Raw genomic sequence first — 20,263 nt, 5'->3', positions numbered from 1 at the left:
AAGAAGAAGACGAAGAAAGAAGCAGGAGGAGGAGAAACAGATAAATATGGGAAGAACTTTCCAAATGTGAAGACAGAAATGAAGGAATTCAGGAAGCACACAGAATTCAAGCAAGTGCATGGAGATATATAGTATATATCTTTCAAAGTCATGCATAGGGCCACAGGCCTATCCAGGAGTCTGTGAGTTCAACTGCAGCATCAGAGGAGAAGAAAGTCATAACAGAGAGAATCTTGATAGCAATACAAGAAAATAAATTATCATTATATACTAGAGAGTCTATTAGGTTATCAGCAATTAATCAAAAGATACAGACTAGAAAAGTAGAATGATACATAAAAACCTAACCAAACTATCTGCCTAAACTGCCCTACAGACATTTCAGAGATTAAAAATAACTTTTTTTAAATCTTTAGGTTGTAAAGAAGAAAATAAATAAAAGCTGAGCAAAGTCATTGCCGAAGGCCCATCAAGCTAACTAAAGTCCTATGAAAACATAATTGTTCCTAGTAAAGGCAAATACAGAAACAGATATGGAACTTTCAACTTTAATGTAAAAACATAGATTACTTGAAAATGTGGTATAAATGTTTAAAAACAAAACTATAAAAGTAATTATAAATCTATGTTAATAGTATGCAACACTAAAAAAATACTTAGTGCTATAGTTTCTTGCCTGATTTTTATCTCTAAGCACTTAACATCCTACTTTTGTTCTAGTCTATGAGTAATTGCTGATAACCTAGTAAAACTTCATGGTTTAATAAACTATGGGTAGCAGAAGTATGCATACAGCTTTTATATGCAATTGGTCAAGTTAAAATTAATTTAAAATTGAATGTTATTCCTTTTAACTGCTTTAAGTAAGTACAGTGAGAATCATAAAGAAAGCATTGAGAAAATTTAAGATGAGAAGAGAATGAAAGCATATCCCCACAAAAGACAGCAAGGGAGAAAAGATAAACAAAAGTGCTACAAGATATAAACAAAAATTAAAATTCCAACAGTTAAGTCAATGACTGCCTTAAATATTAATGAGCTACAAGCCTGTTAAAGTAAATGTTAAACAATTTGATTTTTTTAATCCAACTACATGGCACCCACAGAGACATATTTTAGATCTAAGAACACATAGGCTACAGGAGAGATGATAGGGAAGCATACTTCATGCAAACAGGATCCAAAGAAGGCAGAGGCCATAGATAAATTACAGAAAATAGACTAAGTTTGAACAAAAACTGTTACAAAAGACAAAAATAATTCACCAGGAATATATCATTGTTATAAATGGATATTTACCTAATACACAAATATATAAAGCAAATATCAGCAGAGCTAAAGGAAGAGATAGATAGCAATATAGTGATAAGAAACTCCTACAACCCCATGTTCAACTATGGACAGGACAACCAGACCAAGTGTCAATGTGAAATCAAAAGACTTGAGGTACAAAACAACCCTAATAGACATATACAGAAGACCCCAGCTGAATACACATTCTTCCCAAGTGTACAGGAAGCATTCTTTGACACAAACCAGATGTTAACCATAAAATAAGTCTCAACTGAAAAAGACTGATGACATACATCCTCTATAGTAGAATGAAACTAGAAATAAATAGAAGAGAAACAGAAAGTCTACAAATCAGAAATTTAAAATATGCTCATTAAAGAGTCAAAACAGAAATCACAAGATAATTTAGAAAATATATGGGGATAGATAAAAACAATAAAAAGCACCAAAACTTATAGGATCAAGATAAAAGTAATACCACATTTAAATTTTTTAAAATGAAGTTGAACCAATAGCGTACATTACGTAGAATTAAATTTAAAATTGACAGGAATGGGTAAGATTCGAGTCCCTTAGCCTTACTGTCATCTGAATGAAGTGGAAAAAGTGAATGCCTGCTAAGAAATACCATCAAACACTCATTACAAACAGTGAATGCACCGCCTAATGCTCCAGAGAAGAAAGATCAGGCAAGGGCCCATGTAAACTAGCTGTGTACCCATGTGGCTACAGCAGAAGAAAGGAAGACTTCCAGTGGCAGAGATGCTGGTAGAAACAGCTGGCCTATGGTATATGTGTCTCATTGCATCTGGGACTTCGCTGCCATCTGATCACCAAGACCACTTCTTAGAGACCTTCCTAGTTTACAGCCAAAACAGTCCATGTTGGTTCTCTGCCTTGGAACTAGGGCAATCTAGCCTACTCGTTCTGTCTCAGCTGTGGTCCAAGTGTAACATATGTACAATAAATCCTCATTTGCTATCTCAGAGGAAAGATTTGTTTAAGTTCTTAAAGTCAATGAAAGCAAAAGTTTTGTTGTGTTTTGCTTTTTTTGTTTGGTTTTCTTTTTTATTTTATGTATACTTTTATTTAAATTAGAAACATGCATGCTTCAAATGTCAATCCCAGCTCCCCTCTTCTCCCTCCACCAGCTCCACCCCACCCCCACCCCAGCCCAATCCCCACATCATTCTTCAGGGAGGGTAAGGCCCTCCTTGGGGGGGATCTCCAGAGTCTGTCATTTCATCCAGGGCAGGACCTAGGCCCTTCCCCATGTGTCCAGGCTGAGAGAGCGTCCCTCCATGTGGAATGGGCTCTCAAAGTTCATCTGTATGCCATGGTGAACACTAATCTACTACCCAAAGACCCAGAGATTTCTGAGGCCTCCTCACTGAGACTACATTGATGGAGTCTGAATTAGTCCCCTGTTGGCCTCTTAGTCATCCATCTGGGGTTCAAGAGCTCCCCCCTTCTCCAATCAGCTGTCTTTGTGTGTTTCACCAGCACGATCTTGACCACCTTGCTCATCACTCCTCCAACTGTTACTGAGTTTCAGGAGGTCAGTTCAGTGTTTAGCTGTGAGTATCTGTCTCTGCTTCCATCAGTCACAGGATGAAGGTTCTAGGATGTCACATAAGGTAGTCACCAACCTTATCATCAGGTAGGGACTATTAATGTAGTCTCTCCGCTATTACTTAGTTTTCCAGTTGGTGTTATCCTTGTACATCACTGGAAATCTCTCTAGTGTCAGCTCTCTCCTCAAAGCTATAATGACTCGAATTATGGTATCTCTCATCCTGGTCTCCTCTATTCTTGCTTTTTTGTTTTTGTTGTTGTTTTGGTTTTTGAGACAGGGTTTCTCTGTGTTGCCCTGGCCATCCTGGAACTCACTCTATAAACCAGGCTGGCCTCGAACTCATAGAGATCTACCTGCCTCTGCCTCCCCAGAGCAACACCACCACGCAGCTTGTGTTTGCTTTTTAAGGTCAACGAAATTAACAAATGCTTTTTATGACTTAAAACATGCAATGTCCCACACAGACTCATGTTTCAAATGACTGTTCTCAAGCTAGTGGTATTATTTTGGGAGAATGTAGAATTTTGAAGAGGTAGGTACTAGCCTGTATAAATACATCAGCAAAGTAGGCCACTGAAGGTCACACTTACCGATGGTACTATCCTCAGCTCTGATGTGAATGACTGTTACACACTATGTAATCTTCCCTGCTATAAGAGACTGAAATTCCTTGAAACCATGAACTCAAAATAGGTCTCCCCCTTAAAGATGTTTCCCTTGAAGTTGTTTCTGTCAGGTATTTTGGTCACAGCAATGCAAGAGTAACTAACTCCAAAGCTAGTACCTAAACCTGAAGTTGGTTTAGTCTTTTGGAACTGGTTTGTGCAAACTTCAAGAGGCTTGATACGTGAATCAGAGAAATCCCAAAATGCTATAAGCAGAGTTTAATGGGTAGTTCCAGTAGGAGTTCAAAAAGATCAGAATGACAACAGAAAGGTGGACAGTAAAAGCCTGAAACCAAGATTTCAAGTGCAAGCAAGGACTCTACTGGAAATTGGCCTGGAAACTATTACTGTACATTTGGCAAAGAATGTCTGCATATTTTGCTGTGTCCTAGAAATCTGAATGAGGCTGAATTTAATGTACTAATAATTTAGCAGAGGAAATTTAAAGAAAGCAGAAAAACTTGGGATGTGGCATAGTTGCTGCTAGTTGCTACTAGCCAAGCTAGCTGAGGGGGAAGGGGGGAGCGATTTAGACAGAAAAGGAGCATTGGCAGAACAAAAGGCCATGACAGTCAAAAAAAAAAAAAAAGAGATCAGAACTGTTCCAATGAAGTTAAGTAATTTATATAGTAGGACAACAGCAAAGAGACTTTAAAAGCATTCAATAATTGTTTGCAAAACTCCACCCACCACAAGCTCCAGAATATAAAACCATAAATTCATTTAAAAGACTTCCCTTAAAAAAAAAATTTCAAGTGCTCCAGGAGTGTTCTGGTCACTCAGGGCCATCTAGAAAGTGTTTTTCAGGTGCCACTGCAGTTGTGGTCCAAAATGGCCAGGCTACATCTAAAACTACCACAAGAGCTTAGCATTATAAGAATGATTCTGTTTTTACAGATATTCAGAATGCAGGAATTACAGAATTACAGAATATTCCACCAAGAATTTGAGAAAAGCCTATGGGACCAGGAAGTATCTAACAGGGTTGGATTCCCTGAAGGAGGTAATACATATAGGACTATCAAACTACGAAAATATTGTTTCACTTGAAATGGAGACCCCAAGAAAGACAACAGATACTAAGTAGGGCCCATGTGGGCTTCAAATGGCTAGGACATAAGGGTGGGTCTGTTCAAGTCCACTGATGTGAGCTCACATCATGCATCTGCAAACCCATGGTGCTACATGTGGGGCTCCAGGGTGTTTGTCCTGTTGAGATGTGTTTGTGTGTTGTAGTCTTCCCTTAGTAATCTTCTGCTCTTTATTTTTGGAATAGTAATATCAACTGTGTGCCATCGTATATTGATGTTGGCAACATTTTTATCTTCTAAGGGGTCAAAAAGAGATTGGTTTGTGTCTAAGTAGAGACTCGACTAGGCTTTTGAGGAGTGTTAGAAGATGGACTGAGTACACTTTGCATTGTGAAATGGTCATGAATCTAAGAAAACCAGAGGTTTTGCCATGGTTTGAATCTGAATTCCCCCCTCAGTCAAGTTTGAATGCTTGGTAGTGTTATTTTGGAAGGCAGTGGGACCTTTATGTGATGAGGACTAGTTAGAGAAAACTGTTCTCTAAGGTTGTGTCTTTGAAAGATACCTGTGCCCAACTCCTACCTCACTCTGCTTCCTGATCTACCGCCATGTGAACAGTCACCTCTACCTGCTTCTGTCACTGTACCTTCTCTATCAGGACACTGGAATCCTGGAACTTTGAGCCAAAATAAATCTGTCCTCTAATTTCCACGAGGTATTCCAGCACAGAGCACAAAGACATGAATATACTTTAGCTAGACTGAGTTGTTTAAAAAAGATGTGACTGAAATTGGAACAAAAGAGAGACACCACAGCTTATGTCACAGACTGGTTTTCTAAGAGACAGCCAAAATTATATGCCAACAATTAGATAACCTAGAAGAAATGAATGAATTGGGGAAAAATTAACCACATTTGATCACAAAGAAAAAATCTAAGCATGTCTATAAGGGGAGAGATAACTAAGCAGTTGAGAAAATGTTCTGCAGAGAACATGGCCCACCAAATCAACTAAGGGGGCTCAAACGGGCTTGCAGAGACTGAAGCAGCAAGCACAGGGCCTGCAACGGTCTGCACCAGGCCCTCTGTATATGTCACGGCTATTACACTGGTGCTTCTGTGAGACTCCAACAGTGGGAGTGGAGACTCTTGTCCACGTTGGGACTTATTTCTTCTGTTGGGTTGCCTTGTTCAGCCTCGATATGAGGGCTTTTGCCTTGTCTTATTGTATCATGTTTTACCCTGTTTGGCTGCCGTTTCTTGGAGGCCTGCTCTTTTCAGAAGAGGAAACGGAAGGGGGTGGGGCGTGGGGGCCAGAAGGGCGGTGCGGGAGAGGTAAAAGGAGTGGAGGGAGGAGTGGAGGAAGAAACTGTGATCAAGATGTATTGTATGAGAGAAGAAATCTATTTGAAATGAATAAACAGAAAACAATATGTGCTGCCCTTTAAAGGGACCCAAGTCTAGATTCCTTCCATGTCAGGTGGTTCATAATCACCTGAAACTGTAGCTTCAAGGAATCTGATTTTGTCTTCTAGTCTCTACAGCAGCAGTTCTCAATCTGTGGGTTACGACTCCTTTGGGAGTCCAACAACCCATTGGGTTGCATATCATATATACTGTATATCAGATATTTATATTATAATTTATAACAATAGCAAAATTACAGCTATAAAGTAATAGTGAAAATAATTTTATGGTTGGGGGTTCCTACAATATGAGGAACTGTATTAAAGGGTCACAGCATTAGAAAGGTTGAGAACCACTCACTGTGACAGCCATATATATGTAGTAGATATTCATTCAGACACACTAGCATACATGTAAATGAAACAAAAATAATAAATCTTGAAATGGCTATCATATAGACTTTATATAAATTTAAGAAAACTGAGTACTTTTAAACTGTTTAGTGACTTATCAAACTACAGCATTAAGCTGAGCATGGTGGTGTACACCTGAATTCCCAGCACTTGGGAACCAGAAGCAGGAGGCCAGCCTGGGGTAGAAAGCAAGTTCCAGGCCGAGATAGCACAATGGTTAGGAGGAACTGCTGTTCAAACAAAGCACCTAGGTCCAGTTCCTGACAACCATATCATAACCACCTGTAATTCTTATGCCAGGAGGTATGATACCCTCATTTAGTCTCCTAGGCACTGTACCTACTTGTGCAAATAAAAGCGCAGACACGTTCACATAGAAAACAAATAACTACAATGTCTGTTGAGCAAAGTTACAAAAGAACTAGAGTTCATTTTGTCAGAAAAATTATATAAATATATACATGCATAGCAGAGAATACAAACACATATATATATACCCAACAGAATGCCAATAAAACTTATCAACAGAAAGTATAAATGTGGGTCATTTTATTTTTACTTTTGATACATTTTCTAATTCTCTATAATGAATTCACAGAGGGTGTTAAAAGCTTATTAACTCATGCATGTGAAATGTACTTAAACTAGAATAAAACTGAATGTTTATCTAGAGGCACTGTTTAAACTAGCTATTACTTCTGCAGCCCAAACTTTCTCCTCATTATCTGGATAAAAGAAAGTAAAACCAAAATACACAAATAAAACTGGCAGCCTTGGCAAAGTAGAAAGCAGAATTAACATTTCAGTTAACTTGTCTTTTATGTTCTCATTCTCAGCAAATGTTTGAGCACTACTCACTGGCTCACAAGCCTCAACACAGGAGGTTTCCACAAAACATCTACAAGTTTTTTTAACAGAATTCTGCAAGAAAGGCCTCATTCAGTTCCTGGAGATTAGGAGAAACTCAAGAGATTACTAGTCAAGCCACTGAAAATCAAAATGTGGAGGCATGGGGAGAGAAAGAATGGCCCTTCAGTTAATTAATGGAATGGTCCTATGCCCAGAAAAAGATGTAAGTACAAAGCCCTTTGGCTGAGCAGAGAACAGCTAAAGGAAAGAGAATGCCCTCTCCCATGGTTATCAACACCACCTCTATCTCCAGAAGAAGATGTGCCCAGCAGCTTAGCAGTTTTAACACTGTTGCTGAAGACATGAAGAACATAGGAAGGTCGTTTCAACACACACTGCTAACATCTACCTACATATTTCCTTCAGAAGCACCCTCCCAAACCAAAGGACAAATCAAGCTTTCACTAAGACAACAGGCATGAAGACACTTATTACAGGGTTAGAGATGTGTGTGTACACTCATTTGCTGGTGCCAGCATGATGAGAGCTACCTGGGACATTCCAGTACTTACGTAAAAGTCCACCAAGTAGATGCTGCCATTATGATTCCCCGGGGCATGGGAGATAACTGAGATCTTAAGAAAACTAGCATTTAAAGAAGCCAGATTATGAAATCATGTGATCTGAGGTCTCAATCCACACTTTTCCATTACACTATTATACTAGGTGCATACCCCTGAAAAGAAGATAAAGTCCTTACATTTGTGTCAAATTGAAAAGGTCAGTAGACAGAAGTGACAGGCATATTCCACAGTCTCTGTCATATTAGGGTACATAGGGCGATGATGGTTCACTCCTTTAATCCCAGCATTCAGGAGACAGAGGCAGGTAAGTGTCTGTGACCAGAAACCAGCCTGGTCTACAAAGCAAGTCTAGGACAGCCAGAGTTGCTACACAGAGAAGCCTTGTCTAAAAAAAAAAAAATATATATATATATATATATATATATATATAATGTTGTAGAGGGAGGCTGTACTAAACTGAGGATAAGAAGTAGTCCAGTACATAGTCCACAACTGTCTCTACCACATGCCTGTCAGCTTCTGACCTAGTCTCTACTCCTGTCTCCCTCTTGACAAGAGTGAACAACAGCTTGTCTACAAAATGGGGGTGCAATTTGTAGTAGGATTTTAAAAAGAGACACAAGAGGTTTGCTTTTAAAGGTAGACTTAGTAGAATACAACTCTCAGCATCTACTTATTTAACAGACCTGAAACTACAGGTGACTGATCTTACTTCTACTAAGATTACAAAAAGTACTTCTAATACCTCTGCTGGAGAACTGAGTGAGGAACATTGCTATCTACAAGTGTTGCACTAATGATAGACTCAGGAAGGTAGTATATGAATACCCATTACACCAACAATAACTGAGGGTGGATTTTGTATCCAAACCTTTGCTAAACATTGCAAAGGCGATAAACAAGAAAAATACATGGTCTCTGAATTATCATATATGAACATCCCCTAAAAACACTTATGCTTTATGACAAATTAACAAAAGCATAATTTTTAAAATGCATAAGCTAAAAATAAAAAGAGCATAAACTGAAAAAAATAAGTTTGATGAGATTCTAAACTAGCCTAACACAGCCAAAGCTACCAAAGAAACCCAGCCATAAAAAAATAAAAATAAAAATAAGAAAATAAAAAAAGACTGAGACCACTAGTGAGAAGAAAAACAGGCATTCCTGATGAAATGAAATATAAATATGTAAAGGAAACAGTAAAAATCATCTAAATATGGGGACTATAGGAAAGTAACCTCAATGGAGAAGACACACGGATTATGAATATAGACTTGCATTAATAACCCACTAAAGTTCTTAAAACAAAATTTTAGCTTGTTTACATTAATGACGCTTCTTTAATTAGTAATATCCATAATATGGGCCAGCAAGATGGCCAGGGGTTAAAAGCTTGATCCCAGGACCCACAAGATAGGAAGAAAGAACCAACTCCTAAAGGCTGTCCTCTGACTTCCACATATGCACTGTGGCATGTGCACCCATACACACACACACACCTTTACATACACAATCAATAAATGTAGTAGTTTTTAAAAGAAATAGCCACAGACAGAAAACCACAACTGATCAAAATGCAGAGTTGTGGAGCTCAATCTCAACTGAGTCATCTGCAATACACCTCCTGAACCTAAAGCTCTGGGACTGCTGAAGGAGAAAAGGCAGAAAGATTGTTTAGAGCCAGGGAAACAGGAAGTCTCCTAGGACTCTCAGAAGCTATCTCCATGACGTCTCAGCAACAAGGCTGCCTACACATGACCACAACAAAGCTGACACGTACTGACATGTTAACTAACATGGAAGGGGACAAACTCTGAAAGCTTCAACCCCAGACAAAAAGCTACAGACAACTAAAGAATGTTGAGATGCTAGGGAAGAACACATCAGCGAGTTGGTTATCCATACAAGTATCCATACATACAAGTAACATTATATGGATTGGACAGGTTATATTTATATATTTAGAAATACACACAGACATATACATGTAACAATTAGAGAAAAAAGGCTATGAATTTGAAATAGAACAAGGGATTCTACATGGGAAAGTTTGACGGGGGAAGGGAAAAGAAAAAATGATACTATAATCTCAGAAGAACATTTTTTTTAATCCACAGTAAAAATGTATGTGATAGCCAGAAGTTGGTAACTCACACCTTTAATCCCAGCACTTGGGAGGCAGAGGCAGGCAGATATCTGTGAGTTTGAGGCCAGCCTGGTCTACAGAGCGAGTTCCAGGACAGCCTCCAAAATAATACAGAGAAATCCTGTCTCGAAAAACCAAAATAAATAAATAAATAATAAAAATGTATGTGATATTGTTAGACTGCTTAGGTCATCATGTTACTGCATCATAAGAAAGAAATACCTCAGTCTCTGGTGTTTAGCTGTGGTCCTAAGTTTTAGCTTTTTATTTACCTATTTATCAAGATCATATATTAACAAAGACATTATTAAAAAATGTCTTATAAGACTGGGGCTTTCCAGATAGTTCAGGGGCAAGCCAGTGATTCCAACCAGACAGATATATTTTATGTATTTATAAAGAAACTATAATGTTGTGGTTACATTTTTTAAAAAACAAACAACTTTCACAGATAAACAATATTTACATATAAGTTATTATAATTCTAGGATTTATTATTTCAAAGTAATGAGGAGAAAGGTGGGTGACCCTGAGTTGAATTTTACTGAAGCCTGATGATAGACTATACTATTCTGGCTACCATATTTTTAGATACTTTGTTACTTTGTCTATTATAACATTTTTATTTTATTTTTAAATAAATTACATTGTTTCCTCCTCCCTTTCTTTTCCACCTCCAACCCCTCCATGTACCCCCATTATATTATTTAATCTACCAAGCTAGAATATTTATTGAAAAGATATAAGTCATAAATTTATATTCTAGTATTTTCACAAGTATTTGTTACAACCTGATAAAAAAAAAAGACTAGCAGAAAGACTATCATGTTCTACTAATCAAGTTTTACAAGTTAAAAATTCAAAATACTTGACTGACTGCTTTAAACTAAAAGATAATTTAAAGAAAAACTTCATGGTCTGTGTCAATTCTAACATTAAATAGTTATAACATTTCCTTTACATTATTAAAATTTCAACTAACTGTAAACCAAGTGAATTATTATAAGTAGAAATTGATGAGTGTTAAAAACAACTCTTGTGTTGTTTCTGACCCCGAAAGGTAATCTTTTATCACAGGACAGGTAATACCAACACACACTGACCTAAGGCAGTACAGCAACCCCTTGCCCAGCATAACACAGCTGGATTTACTCCATTTTTGTATTATCCACAAACAGGTGGCCACGTAAGACTAGCTTCACTGATGTGAACACATGCCACTGCAATAAGTCTCCAAACTCCCACAGTGAAAACCCAATTTTTTTGCCTAGCTAAAAGATTTCATATAAAATCAACAGTACACTATTATTCCAAAGTAATACTTTCTTAAACTTTGCTGGTAACAAACATTAATTTAGTACTGTGCTGTATTCAAACTCTGAATTCTCAAAGCACTGCTTAACGAAATAGGGACAGAAAGACTAAGTTGCCTGCAATATGTATTGCAGACAGGATCCAGACCTGTATCAAAGCCCATATCAACTCACTGTATCCTCCCAGTGAAGAAAACCAGCCAGGCCCCGTGTGAGGACTCAGTGTGTGATGTCACCAGGAAGGAGGATCACAAGTTCAAAGCCCACCTAGGTAGGTAAGTGGGCATACACTCTCCTCTCTCTTTCATTTATACACACACACAAGAAATTAAAGCCTCTATAAGGCTTGCTACAGATACTACTAGCATGAAGTAAGCACCAAACCTGAACCGTGGTTGTCTTTTCAATAAACTAATGGAACAAGATATACTTTGTAAGATCAAATTTTTATCTTACTGCAACTCCCATAATCTATTTATTGTAAATTCAATCAATGTCTATTTTAATTCCAAATAAATTTTTCTAATTTTGAATGAAACTCTACAAGGATTGCTCTACATCTCGTGAAGATTAAAGTTTTCCATTGATCATAAAAGGAAAAGTGTTGCATTAAATTATGTATAAAATTAATAACAGCAAATTAAAATTCTGCTACCATAAGTAATAAAAAATACAATCCTACTGTGGCACAAAATGTTTTGCTATGGTGACAGAATTTGAGAAATGGCTCAGTAGTTAAGACAGCTGGCTTCTCTTCCGGAGGACCTGGGTCCCACAAGTCCTGGGTGGCTTACAACCATCTGTAGCTGCCTGCAGTCCCAGGATACTGATGCCCTCTTCTGGCCTCCCTAGACACCAGCAAGGCAAGCGGTGCACAGACACACACAGACAAAACACCCACACATATAACAAAATAAAAAACATTTGCCAACTCACAGACAAGCCCACTCACATGTCAGTGCTTCCACAATTACAAGCGACACTAGCACATGGTCACACTCCATCTTCAGATGTTCGGCTTTAGTCACAGAGGTAAGGGGCCGCAATTTGAATCATTCTTCCCAGAGACACATGCCCACTAACTTACTAAGTTTTCTTCTCCATTCATGCTCTCATATTGCATTGTCCAGCAATGCGCATATATTTCTGGAGATCTCAAGAGCTTGGCAAGTTACTCTGCAAAGTACCCTGGCACAGTAATGCGAATGGTTAAATTGTTTTCCTGCTGTCCATCAGAGCACCCTTTTGACAAGCAACACTCTTCAACAGGCGAGACTGCTTGCCACTCATGCCTCATCTAAACCTCAGCCAAACAAAGAAAACAAGGAACAAAAATGCCAACCAACACGAAAGTTCCTTGGTGTATTCAAAAGGCGGGCAATCGTGGGATCTTCGGGAAGGGGTGTGTTAAAGTCCCTAAAAACTGTCAACGTTCTGTCCTGGCTACCCCTCTCCTGTGGCTAAGTCCGGTGTTTTGTCTGGGGAATGACCCCGGTCTGAACTCAGTGCTGAGTAAGTGAAACGCTGGAGTTATCGATCTGTCTTGGGAACCCTGCTCCAACTGCTCCCTCTGCGCCGGCGACTCCCACCGGGAGCTGAGCTCCGCAAGCCTCCAAGCGCAGGCTTAAGCACCCCTTCACCTCTCGGGGACAGCCCTCGCCTCGGCCCCCACACGCCGTACACGCCAAGCTGACGTAAGTAAGATCTTCTTTCAGTAATCCCACCGGCAGATGGGCGAGCGGCGGTCTCTAACCTGCTGTCAAAGTCGGCCCAAACACCCCGGCTGCGGGACGAGCCCTTCCTCGGGGAGGTGCGAACCGCAGCGGCCATTCCAGTTCGCGTTCCTCGGGGCCAGGCCGCCGGAAGCGGTAGCGTCTGGCACCCGCACAGGGGCCAGCTTCTACACTATCTTCTGGCGCTGTGCTTACGGAGGGCTGGCCCCGGGGGCACGCGCGATCGCGGGCCCCCACGTCTCGGTGTGCACCCAGAAGTTTCAGGCGAGCATTCCCCAGCGGCCTGAGCCTCCGGGGGGAGGCGAGGGGCAGAGAGGAGAGGCTTAGGCAGGCTTAGGCCCTGCCTGCCCGCCCGACAGGGCGCCCGCCGCGCTCCTAGCCCCCGCCCGCATCTCCCGCGGCCCGCGAACAATGCGCCCGCCCGCCCGCGCCGCACTCACTCACCACCCAGGTCAGCGCCCCATCAGCACCCGCGAGGCTGGACTTGGCCATGGCAGCTCCTCCCGCGCAGGCCAGGGAAGGGGGGTTGCTGCTCGCGCTCCGGGGCCGCCGGGCCGCCGGGCCCGCCGCTCGCACTGACCGCTGCGCGCCGCGCTCCTTAGCCGCGCCCCATCGCGGGCCTGAGCCGCCGAGGAGGCCGCGCCGCCAGCCGCCCTCAAACTCGAGCGCGGCGCCCGGGCCTAGCGCGCGGCCGAGGGTGAGGAAGGGCTGGCGGTGCGGCGCGGCCTCCCGAGGCCCACGCGGGCGATGGGGGTGAGGATGAGGGCGGCGAGGGTCTGCAGGGGCCGGCGAGGAGGCGCGAGCCGGAGCCCCGACGCGACCGACTGAGGCGCCGCTGCTTCTCCTCACGCCTCCGAGGCCGCCGAGTAGTCGCTGCGCGCGCCGCCGCCTTGAAGGCCGCCGCTGCCACAGAGGCCGTCCAAGTGGCGCCCGAGCCGGTCCTCAGAAGCACAGGCCGAGAGGGACAATAAACACAGCCGCCGTAGTCGCCTCCCTCTAGTCCGGCATAACACCGCACACACAGGCGCGCTCCGGGAGGGGGAGGGCGCGGCGGCCACCCGGCTGTCAGTCAGCCGCGCGCCGTCCAATCACGGCCTTGTCACCGCAGCCCGTCGACCAATCCAAAAATTCTAGGCCTCTAGAGGGGCGGGACCCGAGGGGAAAACGTCATTGCGGGTAGCAACTGAGAGGCAGACTTGGGTTTTTTGTTTGTGTGTGAGAGTGTGTGTGTGTGTGAGAAAGAGAAAGAGCGAATGGGGTTTCCATCTGAAGGGAGAGCGGGCGGCTGTCAGGGGTCATTCCGGGGCGGCTACAGGAGCCCGGAGTCGTGGGCCGAGGGCTGGGGAAACCTCCGGGCTGTGTCCCGCAGACCTGCCGGGAAGCCTCGGAGGGTGGGGGCAGGGAGGCAGGACGCTCAGGCGTCCCCGGGGACTGGGCCCCTGGAGTAAGCTAGCAAGCTGAGGGCAAGCTGAGGCTGGGACTGCCAGCAGCCGGACCCGGCTCCCAGGCCCCAGGTTGCTGCTGTGCAGAGCGTCACCCATCCGGCAGTCTCCCTGCCCTTCATCTGCCCGTCCCCAAACACCGCAGTCAGCCTTCAGTGCCAGCATTTAGAGTACTTAAGAGATAAGGGTGCCCGGGGAACCAGGCAGGGAAGGAACGCGGCGAGCAGGTCAGGGTTCCCTTTCCGGGCTAACTGACCTTCCCTGTGAACAATGCAGACAAGTCCCTGTCACGTTTCATCTGTCAAGAGCTGCACCGCACTGCTCCTAAGAGGGCACGCATATCTGTTTGAACTTCCAGAGGCATTTTCAGATACACCCTAAGGAATAGATTTATTGGTGTGAAAGCTTTCTAAGAACAAAATTAGCAACACCAAAGCCTTTGGCAGATGGAAGAGCGCTTGACTTCACCCAGCCTGTAGATGGAATTGCATTCAACAAGTTCTCCTTGGGCATACTCCTTCCCGTGCTGTGCCAGGCGTGGCAATGGGTTTAAAGTGACAACAGCTTCAGATGTCAGTCTCCCAAGAGGGACTAACAAGAGGACCCCAAAGAACTTTATCCAGATGGAGCTTACGACGTTGTGTGGTGGTGTTTCTGGGAGTCTCTCCCCGCAGCTGAGTATTTCCCTTGAGGGAAAACAAAAACGTCTGGGGTCACACCTCTCAACCACATTCTGAACTCAAAGTGGGGGCTCTGAAACACGGGAATAATTTAAATGTAGTCCTTAAATAGCTCTCTGGAGACTGGAAGTTTGGTTTATTTGGGGACTGTGGGTCCGATCACTAAAGCCTTTCTTTACCTTGAATTTAGTGTTCTGACTTATAAATTGTCAGCCAGGGTCTAAGCTGGACTGAGAACTTGACAATGAAGTACCATGGCTGCGTTAATGAACTCTCCCAAGTTCAGCTTCCCGCCTCCCTCACTGTGGGTTTTTATTCTCATGCACTGTGACTTTACATCCCTGAGTACCCAAATAGTTGATCTTTGAAAACTTAAAGGTTGAGTATTTAAAAGGTAAACGTATGTGTGCTCCACATAGAAGCCAAGCTAAATGTAGTCTGTCTGATTTTGGAGACAAAGTCTCTGTGTAGCTTAAGCTGACCTTAAACCCTTGATCCTTTTGTCCCAATCTCTCAAGTGTGGGGATTACATGTATCACCGCCATACCCTGCTGATGTTTTAAAAAAAAATCAACAACAACAAACAAAAACAAAACATCACTTTCAAAACTCTTGAGCATCAGATTTTGAACTCAATCCAAATAGTTAATTAGTAAAATTCATGTTCACCTTCCAATTTCCCTAAGCTGAAGCAGTATTAAACCCATTAGCTTTCTAAGCAAGAACAAACTTCTCTAATGTTTGTTTATTCTTTAAAAACACTAGCCTAGGGGTTGGAGAGATGTACAAATAAAGACCTTTATTTAATGACCTTTCTCAGTAGCAACCATGGAAGCTCAACTTCAGGTGTCTCTTGGAGTTTATGTGGCTTTTGTTTTGGGACTGTGTCTCACTGTGTAAGCTGGCCTTCCTGCCTCAGCCGCCAGTGTACTGGACTGGTAGGCATGCTGTATTATGCCCAACCTATTAAATGTCTGCTCTGTTAAGTACTTGGGACATGGAAAGTTAAGCAATGAAAATAGTTCTCACATTGAGTTAGTACAACTTTATTATATATATTTTTGGCTGTGTTGTATAATTTTGACACAGTGTTTTTGGCCCAAAGGCATTTTTGCACTTGCTTATTTGCTACTCACTACTGGTCTATCACTAAACTTTATACACAGCAGTTAATTTAATCAATAAATAAAGTAAATATAGAAAATAGCTTTTGAAAACCATAGTGCCCTATAGGGCTGAGTTCTGCTGGAACCATATATTGCTCCAGTATTGCAATTCAATGCAAGGCCTGATGTTTTAGTCAGCAAGCTTTTAGAGCTGCCACTACTGCTCCAAGCTTCATGCTGTCCCCTTTGTGTTAGTTGTGAATACGGAGTATTATAAAATTGTTTTTAATTTCTCCGTGTGTGTGTGTGTGTGTGTGTGTGTGTGTGCATGTGTGTACAAGTATTGTGGACAACTGAAGACATATGACCACATTCCTGAGTATCATCACCACTATAAAGTAAAAAAAGAAAAAATCTAAATATCTTTAGTTCCTACCTGCAATGAATACAGGATGTTTATTTTTGTTTTGGAGGAATTTGGTTTTATTGGTTTGAGTCCAGTAAACTGTTCTGATCCCTAGGTAAGGTTCTAATTACTTCTATAGACAGAAGGAACATCTTCATTTAATTTTCCTTGATATAAATCAATAATGATTAAGGGCTCTTAACTGCTCTCCTGAATTAAATAATGTAGAAAATGCAATTACCACATGCTTGACTTGAAGCTGTTCATGGCCTTTGCAATGGAGTCTAATAGAGTGGACTTTCTCAGAGCAACTGCCTTGTTCTGCAAAGCCCTGTTGAGAACACCGAGGTACTGTCATCTGCCCGCCCTTCACAGACTTGCCAACACCGGCATGCCTGCTTCTCGGCTGCATTTGAAGTCCTTGTACAACCCTCTCCAAGGTTCGCTAAGAGTCAGACCTGAGGCAACAAGATAGCCATGACCTTCCTGCTTGTCTGGTCCCATTTCTGGAGTAAGAAATGCCATAGCTGAAGCTGCCATGTTGCTTTTATTCTGTAATCTCTTGGGATATTTTGTTGAGAGGTGAAACCCATGATGGATTAGAAACATCTATACTAGAAGAATCTATACTAGACTTGGAAACCCTCCAAGTCAGAGGACTCTGTAAATAAACAGAGGGGAGAACTTGAAAGTCATTCAAGGTGTTAATTGATTATCAAAGCACTGAAACACACCATCTTTTAGTGCACCAATTAACAACAACAAAACCAAGTTATTTCTTCTTTTCAAAACCGTAAGATTAGTCGCAATATTTTACAGAACTATTATCTTGTCTAGCAGCTTTCCTCTTTGCTTTGAGAAGATTGTCATAGAGCAAGAAGATGAAGAAGTCTAAAGCAGGGTGATTCTCTAAGGAACACATTGGTGTTTTAAGTGTTTGTGGAAGACATAAAAGCAAAGGCAGCCAGCTTAGTAAATTCCACACTCTGTTGTGCTGCATACCCAAATAAAGTGTCTGACGCATAAGTCAATGTTCAGCAAGTATCTGATCAAACCACCAATGAAACATTGGTGTCCTTCATGCATATCCCTGTGCTCAGACTCAGCGGTTTGACATTTATTCTTCAGCATTGTAAGTGTTTGGTATTTTGGCGGTGTTCTATGTTGTATACTAGAGAGGGTAACAATACCTAAAACTGTTTGACTTAACATATCACCAAGAATTGATTAATTGGGACAGGCATGGTAGGACATACCTATAATATCAGCATTCGATAGGCAGAGAAGAAAATCATTGCAAATTTGAGGCCAGCTTGGTCAATGTAGCGGGTTCCAGATAGGCCAGTTGTGGTGGAGTTGGGGGTAGCACTGGTTTCTCTTTAGGAATAAGAAACAGGATTGTGTGATCAACGAAAGACAAAGATATGTCACAGTTCCAGGAGAAAGAGTGAAGGGCAGAAAGGGGGCCTTGGCACAACAATCAGTGGTGGCTTCATAGTTCTCACCCTTCACTTTACCCCAGCTGGTGCAGTAAGGGCAGGCTCTTTCAAACATATCAGCCTGAGGTGCAGATGGCATAATCATTCTTACTGTAGTCAAGAAACGAGAGGTCACACAACTGTTTAAGTAGTGGGAATAAAAATTCAAAACCAAGTCTCGCCCTAGCCAAGTCATACCCTTCTGCCACAAAGCCTTGTTGGCCAGCATACTTAGAAATGGAGAAAATTTGACCACATCCTGGGAACCTGGACCGCCATGGAAACAAACCTTGATCTTCATCATTGGCCCTTAGCAAAGCCCCCCGTGTTGTTTATTGTTGAGTTTTGGTGACAAGTAGCTACAGTTTGTGTCACTGACTGATCGTCTTCAAAACCAAACTGCATTTGCTTTGTTTTGTCTAATAATAACATATAATACAACAGTTGCTTTCTGAAGTCTAAAATATGGAAGAGAACCCAAGGATCATAGTCCCATGTTCTGGTAACAGGTGACCACCTGTGCAATTTAAACTTTATCATGCAAACTCTATGCCCTTACTCCAAATATACAGCTCGGTTTCTTCGGCAGTTGCATTCAGATGCTGCATGAAGGCAGACCAATGCTGGGACAGTGTTTATGTGCATATTTCAGATAGCTTCCATTTCACAGAAGCTATTTAAGGCAGCATAGAATAGTTTCAAGTAGTCACACAGAGGCTACTGGCTTATAATCTACTTTACTATACCTAACGTTTTTGTTTCTTTCTTTCCAGCATTTTGCAAATGATGTTTCAATTTGCTAGACCTCCAAGAAATATACCTGTATGTTTTAAACTTTGTTGCAGAAACATGCACACAGTTGAGTAGTTCTCACGTGTAAGGATCCATAATGCCTGGTTGTGTTTTAAGTTTCTTAGGAATACTGCAGGGAACAAGTTCTTCTTGAACCATAGTGTTCAGTAAGTAGCTGCACAAAATTCACAGTGAAGCTCTTTCCAGAAGTAGCTATTGACATCCTGAAAATGTGTCTTAGAGAAACAACTCATGGAACCAGTGCCACTGTGTATATTATCTGTTCTCTGAACATGCTTAGTTTATAAGTTTAGACCATTCACACATCCTGTAGACCAGAAGCTCCATTCTTATGTATGTGAAAAATAAAAGTATCTTCTGACATGTACCAGAAGGCACTCTAGATTGCCCAAGCTGACAATTCATAGGGACCCCAACCTAGAAGCAACCCCAGTGGCCATTGATAACAGAATAGACTAATTGTCTGTGCATGCAGTGGAGTCCTGCCCAGCGCTAGCAATGACTAATGGCTAAACACACTGTGAATCTCAAACAGTATGCTAAGGAAGACAGAGTGAAAGGAACACACATTGTAAGATGCCACTTACACAGACTTTGAAAGCATGTAAAATTAATCTACACTAATAGAAGTCAGATATGGGCACCTGTGGATGTAGGCTTGAGTGTGGTCATTTCTATTTGCCAGACTAAGTGATGATATGAGTATGCATGTCCTAAAACACCCAGATGCACACTTCTGCATTCTCTACTTCTTTGTGTAATTGCTGCATTTTTAAGAAAAAATGTTTTAGGGTCTGGATAAGTAAAAATGGCTTGGCTGTTCTTCCAGAGGACCTGACTTTGATTCCCAGAACACGCATGGCAGCTCACAACTGTAACTCTAGTTTCAGGGGGTCCAATGCCTTCTTCTGGCCTTCCTGGGCACCAGGGAGGCATGTGGTACACAGACATACATGCAGACAAAGCATCCACTCACTTAATATAATTAAATAATATTCTTTAAAAAGAAAAGAAAAACGTTTACTTTAAAAACCTTGCCTCAGAAATCTTGCACAGTGACAAACACCTACAAATCCCAGCACTCTGGAGGTAGAGGCAGGAGGGCCAGAACTTCAAGGTTATCCTTGGTGGCTACATTGCAAGTTTAAGTTTAGGTTCATCATGAGACCCTATCTCAAAAGAAACAAACAAAATTCACAAACACTTGACAAGAGAGTGTGGAAAATCAAGCTTACCCAGATCAAATCCAAAGATTCAGTCAGAATCTGAGGTGGCAGAAATCTCTCTCCCACGTGTTTTCCTTTTGATGAGTACAACCTACAACC

At 41.8% G+C, this 20,263-nt stretch overlaps 1 protein-coding gene and 1 long non-coding RNA gene across 2 annotated transcripts in view; both read right to left on the bottom strand.

Moving 5' to 3' along the window:
• Top2b (DNA topoisomerase II beta) overlaps nt 1-14,039 on the bottom strand; it is a 64,890-nt gene extending 50,851 nt beyond the window's left edge. The window contains exon 1 of the mRNA XM_005080981.4: nt 13,458-14,039. Coding sequence (XP_005081038.1) covers nt 13,458-13,505 — 48 coding nt within the window. The 5' untranslated portion in view covers nt 13,506-14,039. The remainder of the gene's footprint in view (nt 1-13,457) is intronic.
• Nucleotides 14,040-14,765: 726 nt separating this feature from the next.
• On the bottom strand, nt 14,766-20,253 carry LOC121140918. The gene is made up of 3 exons (XR_005877873.1): nt 20,174-20,253; nt 17,904-18,024; nt 14,766-15,141 (listed from the first exon to the last, which is right to left on the bottom strand). It is a non-coding gene; the product is annotated as an uncharacterized LOC121140918 (long non-coding RNA).
• Nucleotides 20,254-20,263: the final 10 nt, after the last annotated feature.

This window comes from Mesocricetus auratus, unplaced genomic scaffold, assembly GCF_017639785.1.
Source record: "Mesocricetus auratus isolate SY011 unplaced genomic scaffold, BCM_Maur_2.0 Super-Scaffold_100006, whole genome shotgun sequence".
In the NCBI taxonomy this organism is placed as follows: Eukaryota; Metazoa; Chordata; class Mammalia; order Rodentia; family Cricetidae; genus Mesocricetus; species Mesocricetus auratus.
This window is presented reverse-complemented; position numbering and strand designations above follow the sequence as displayed.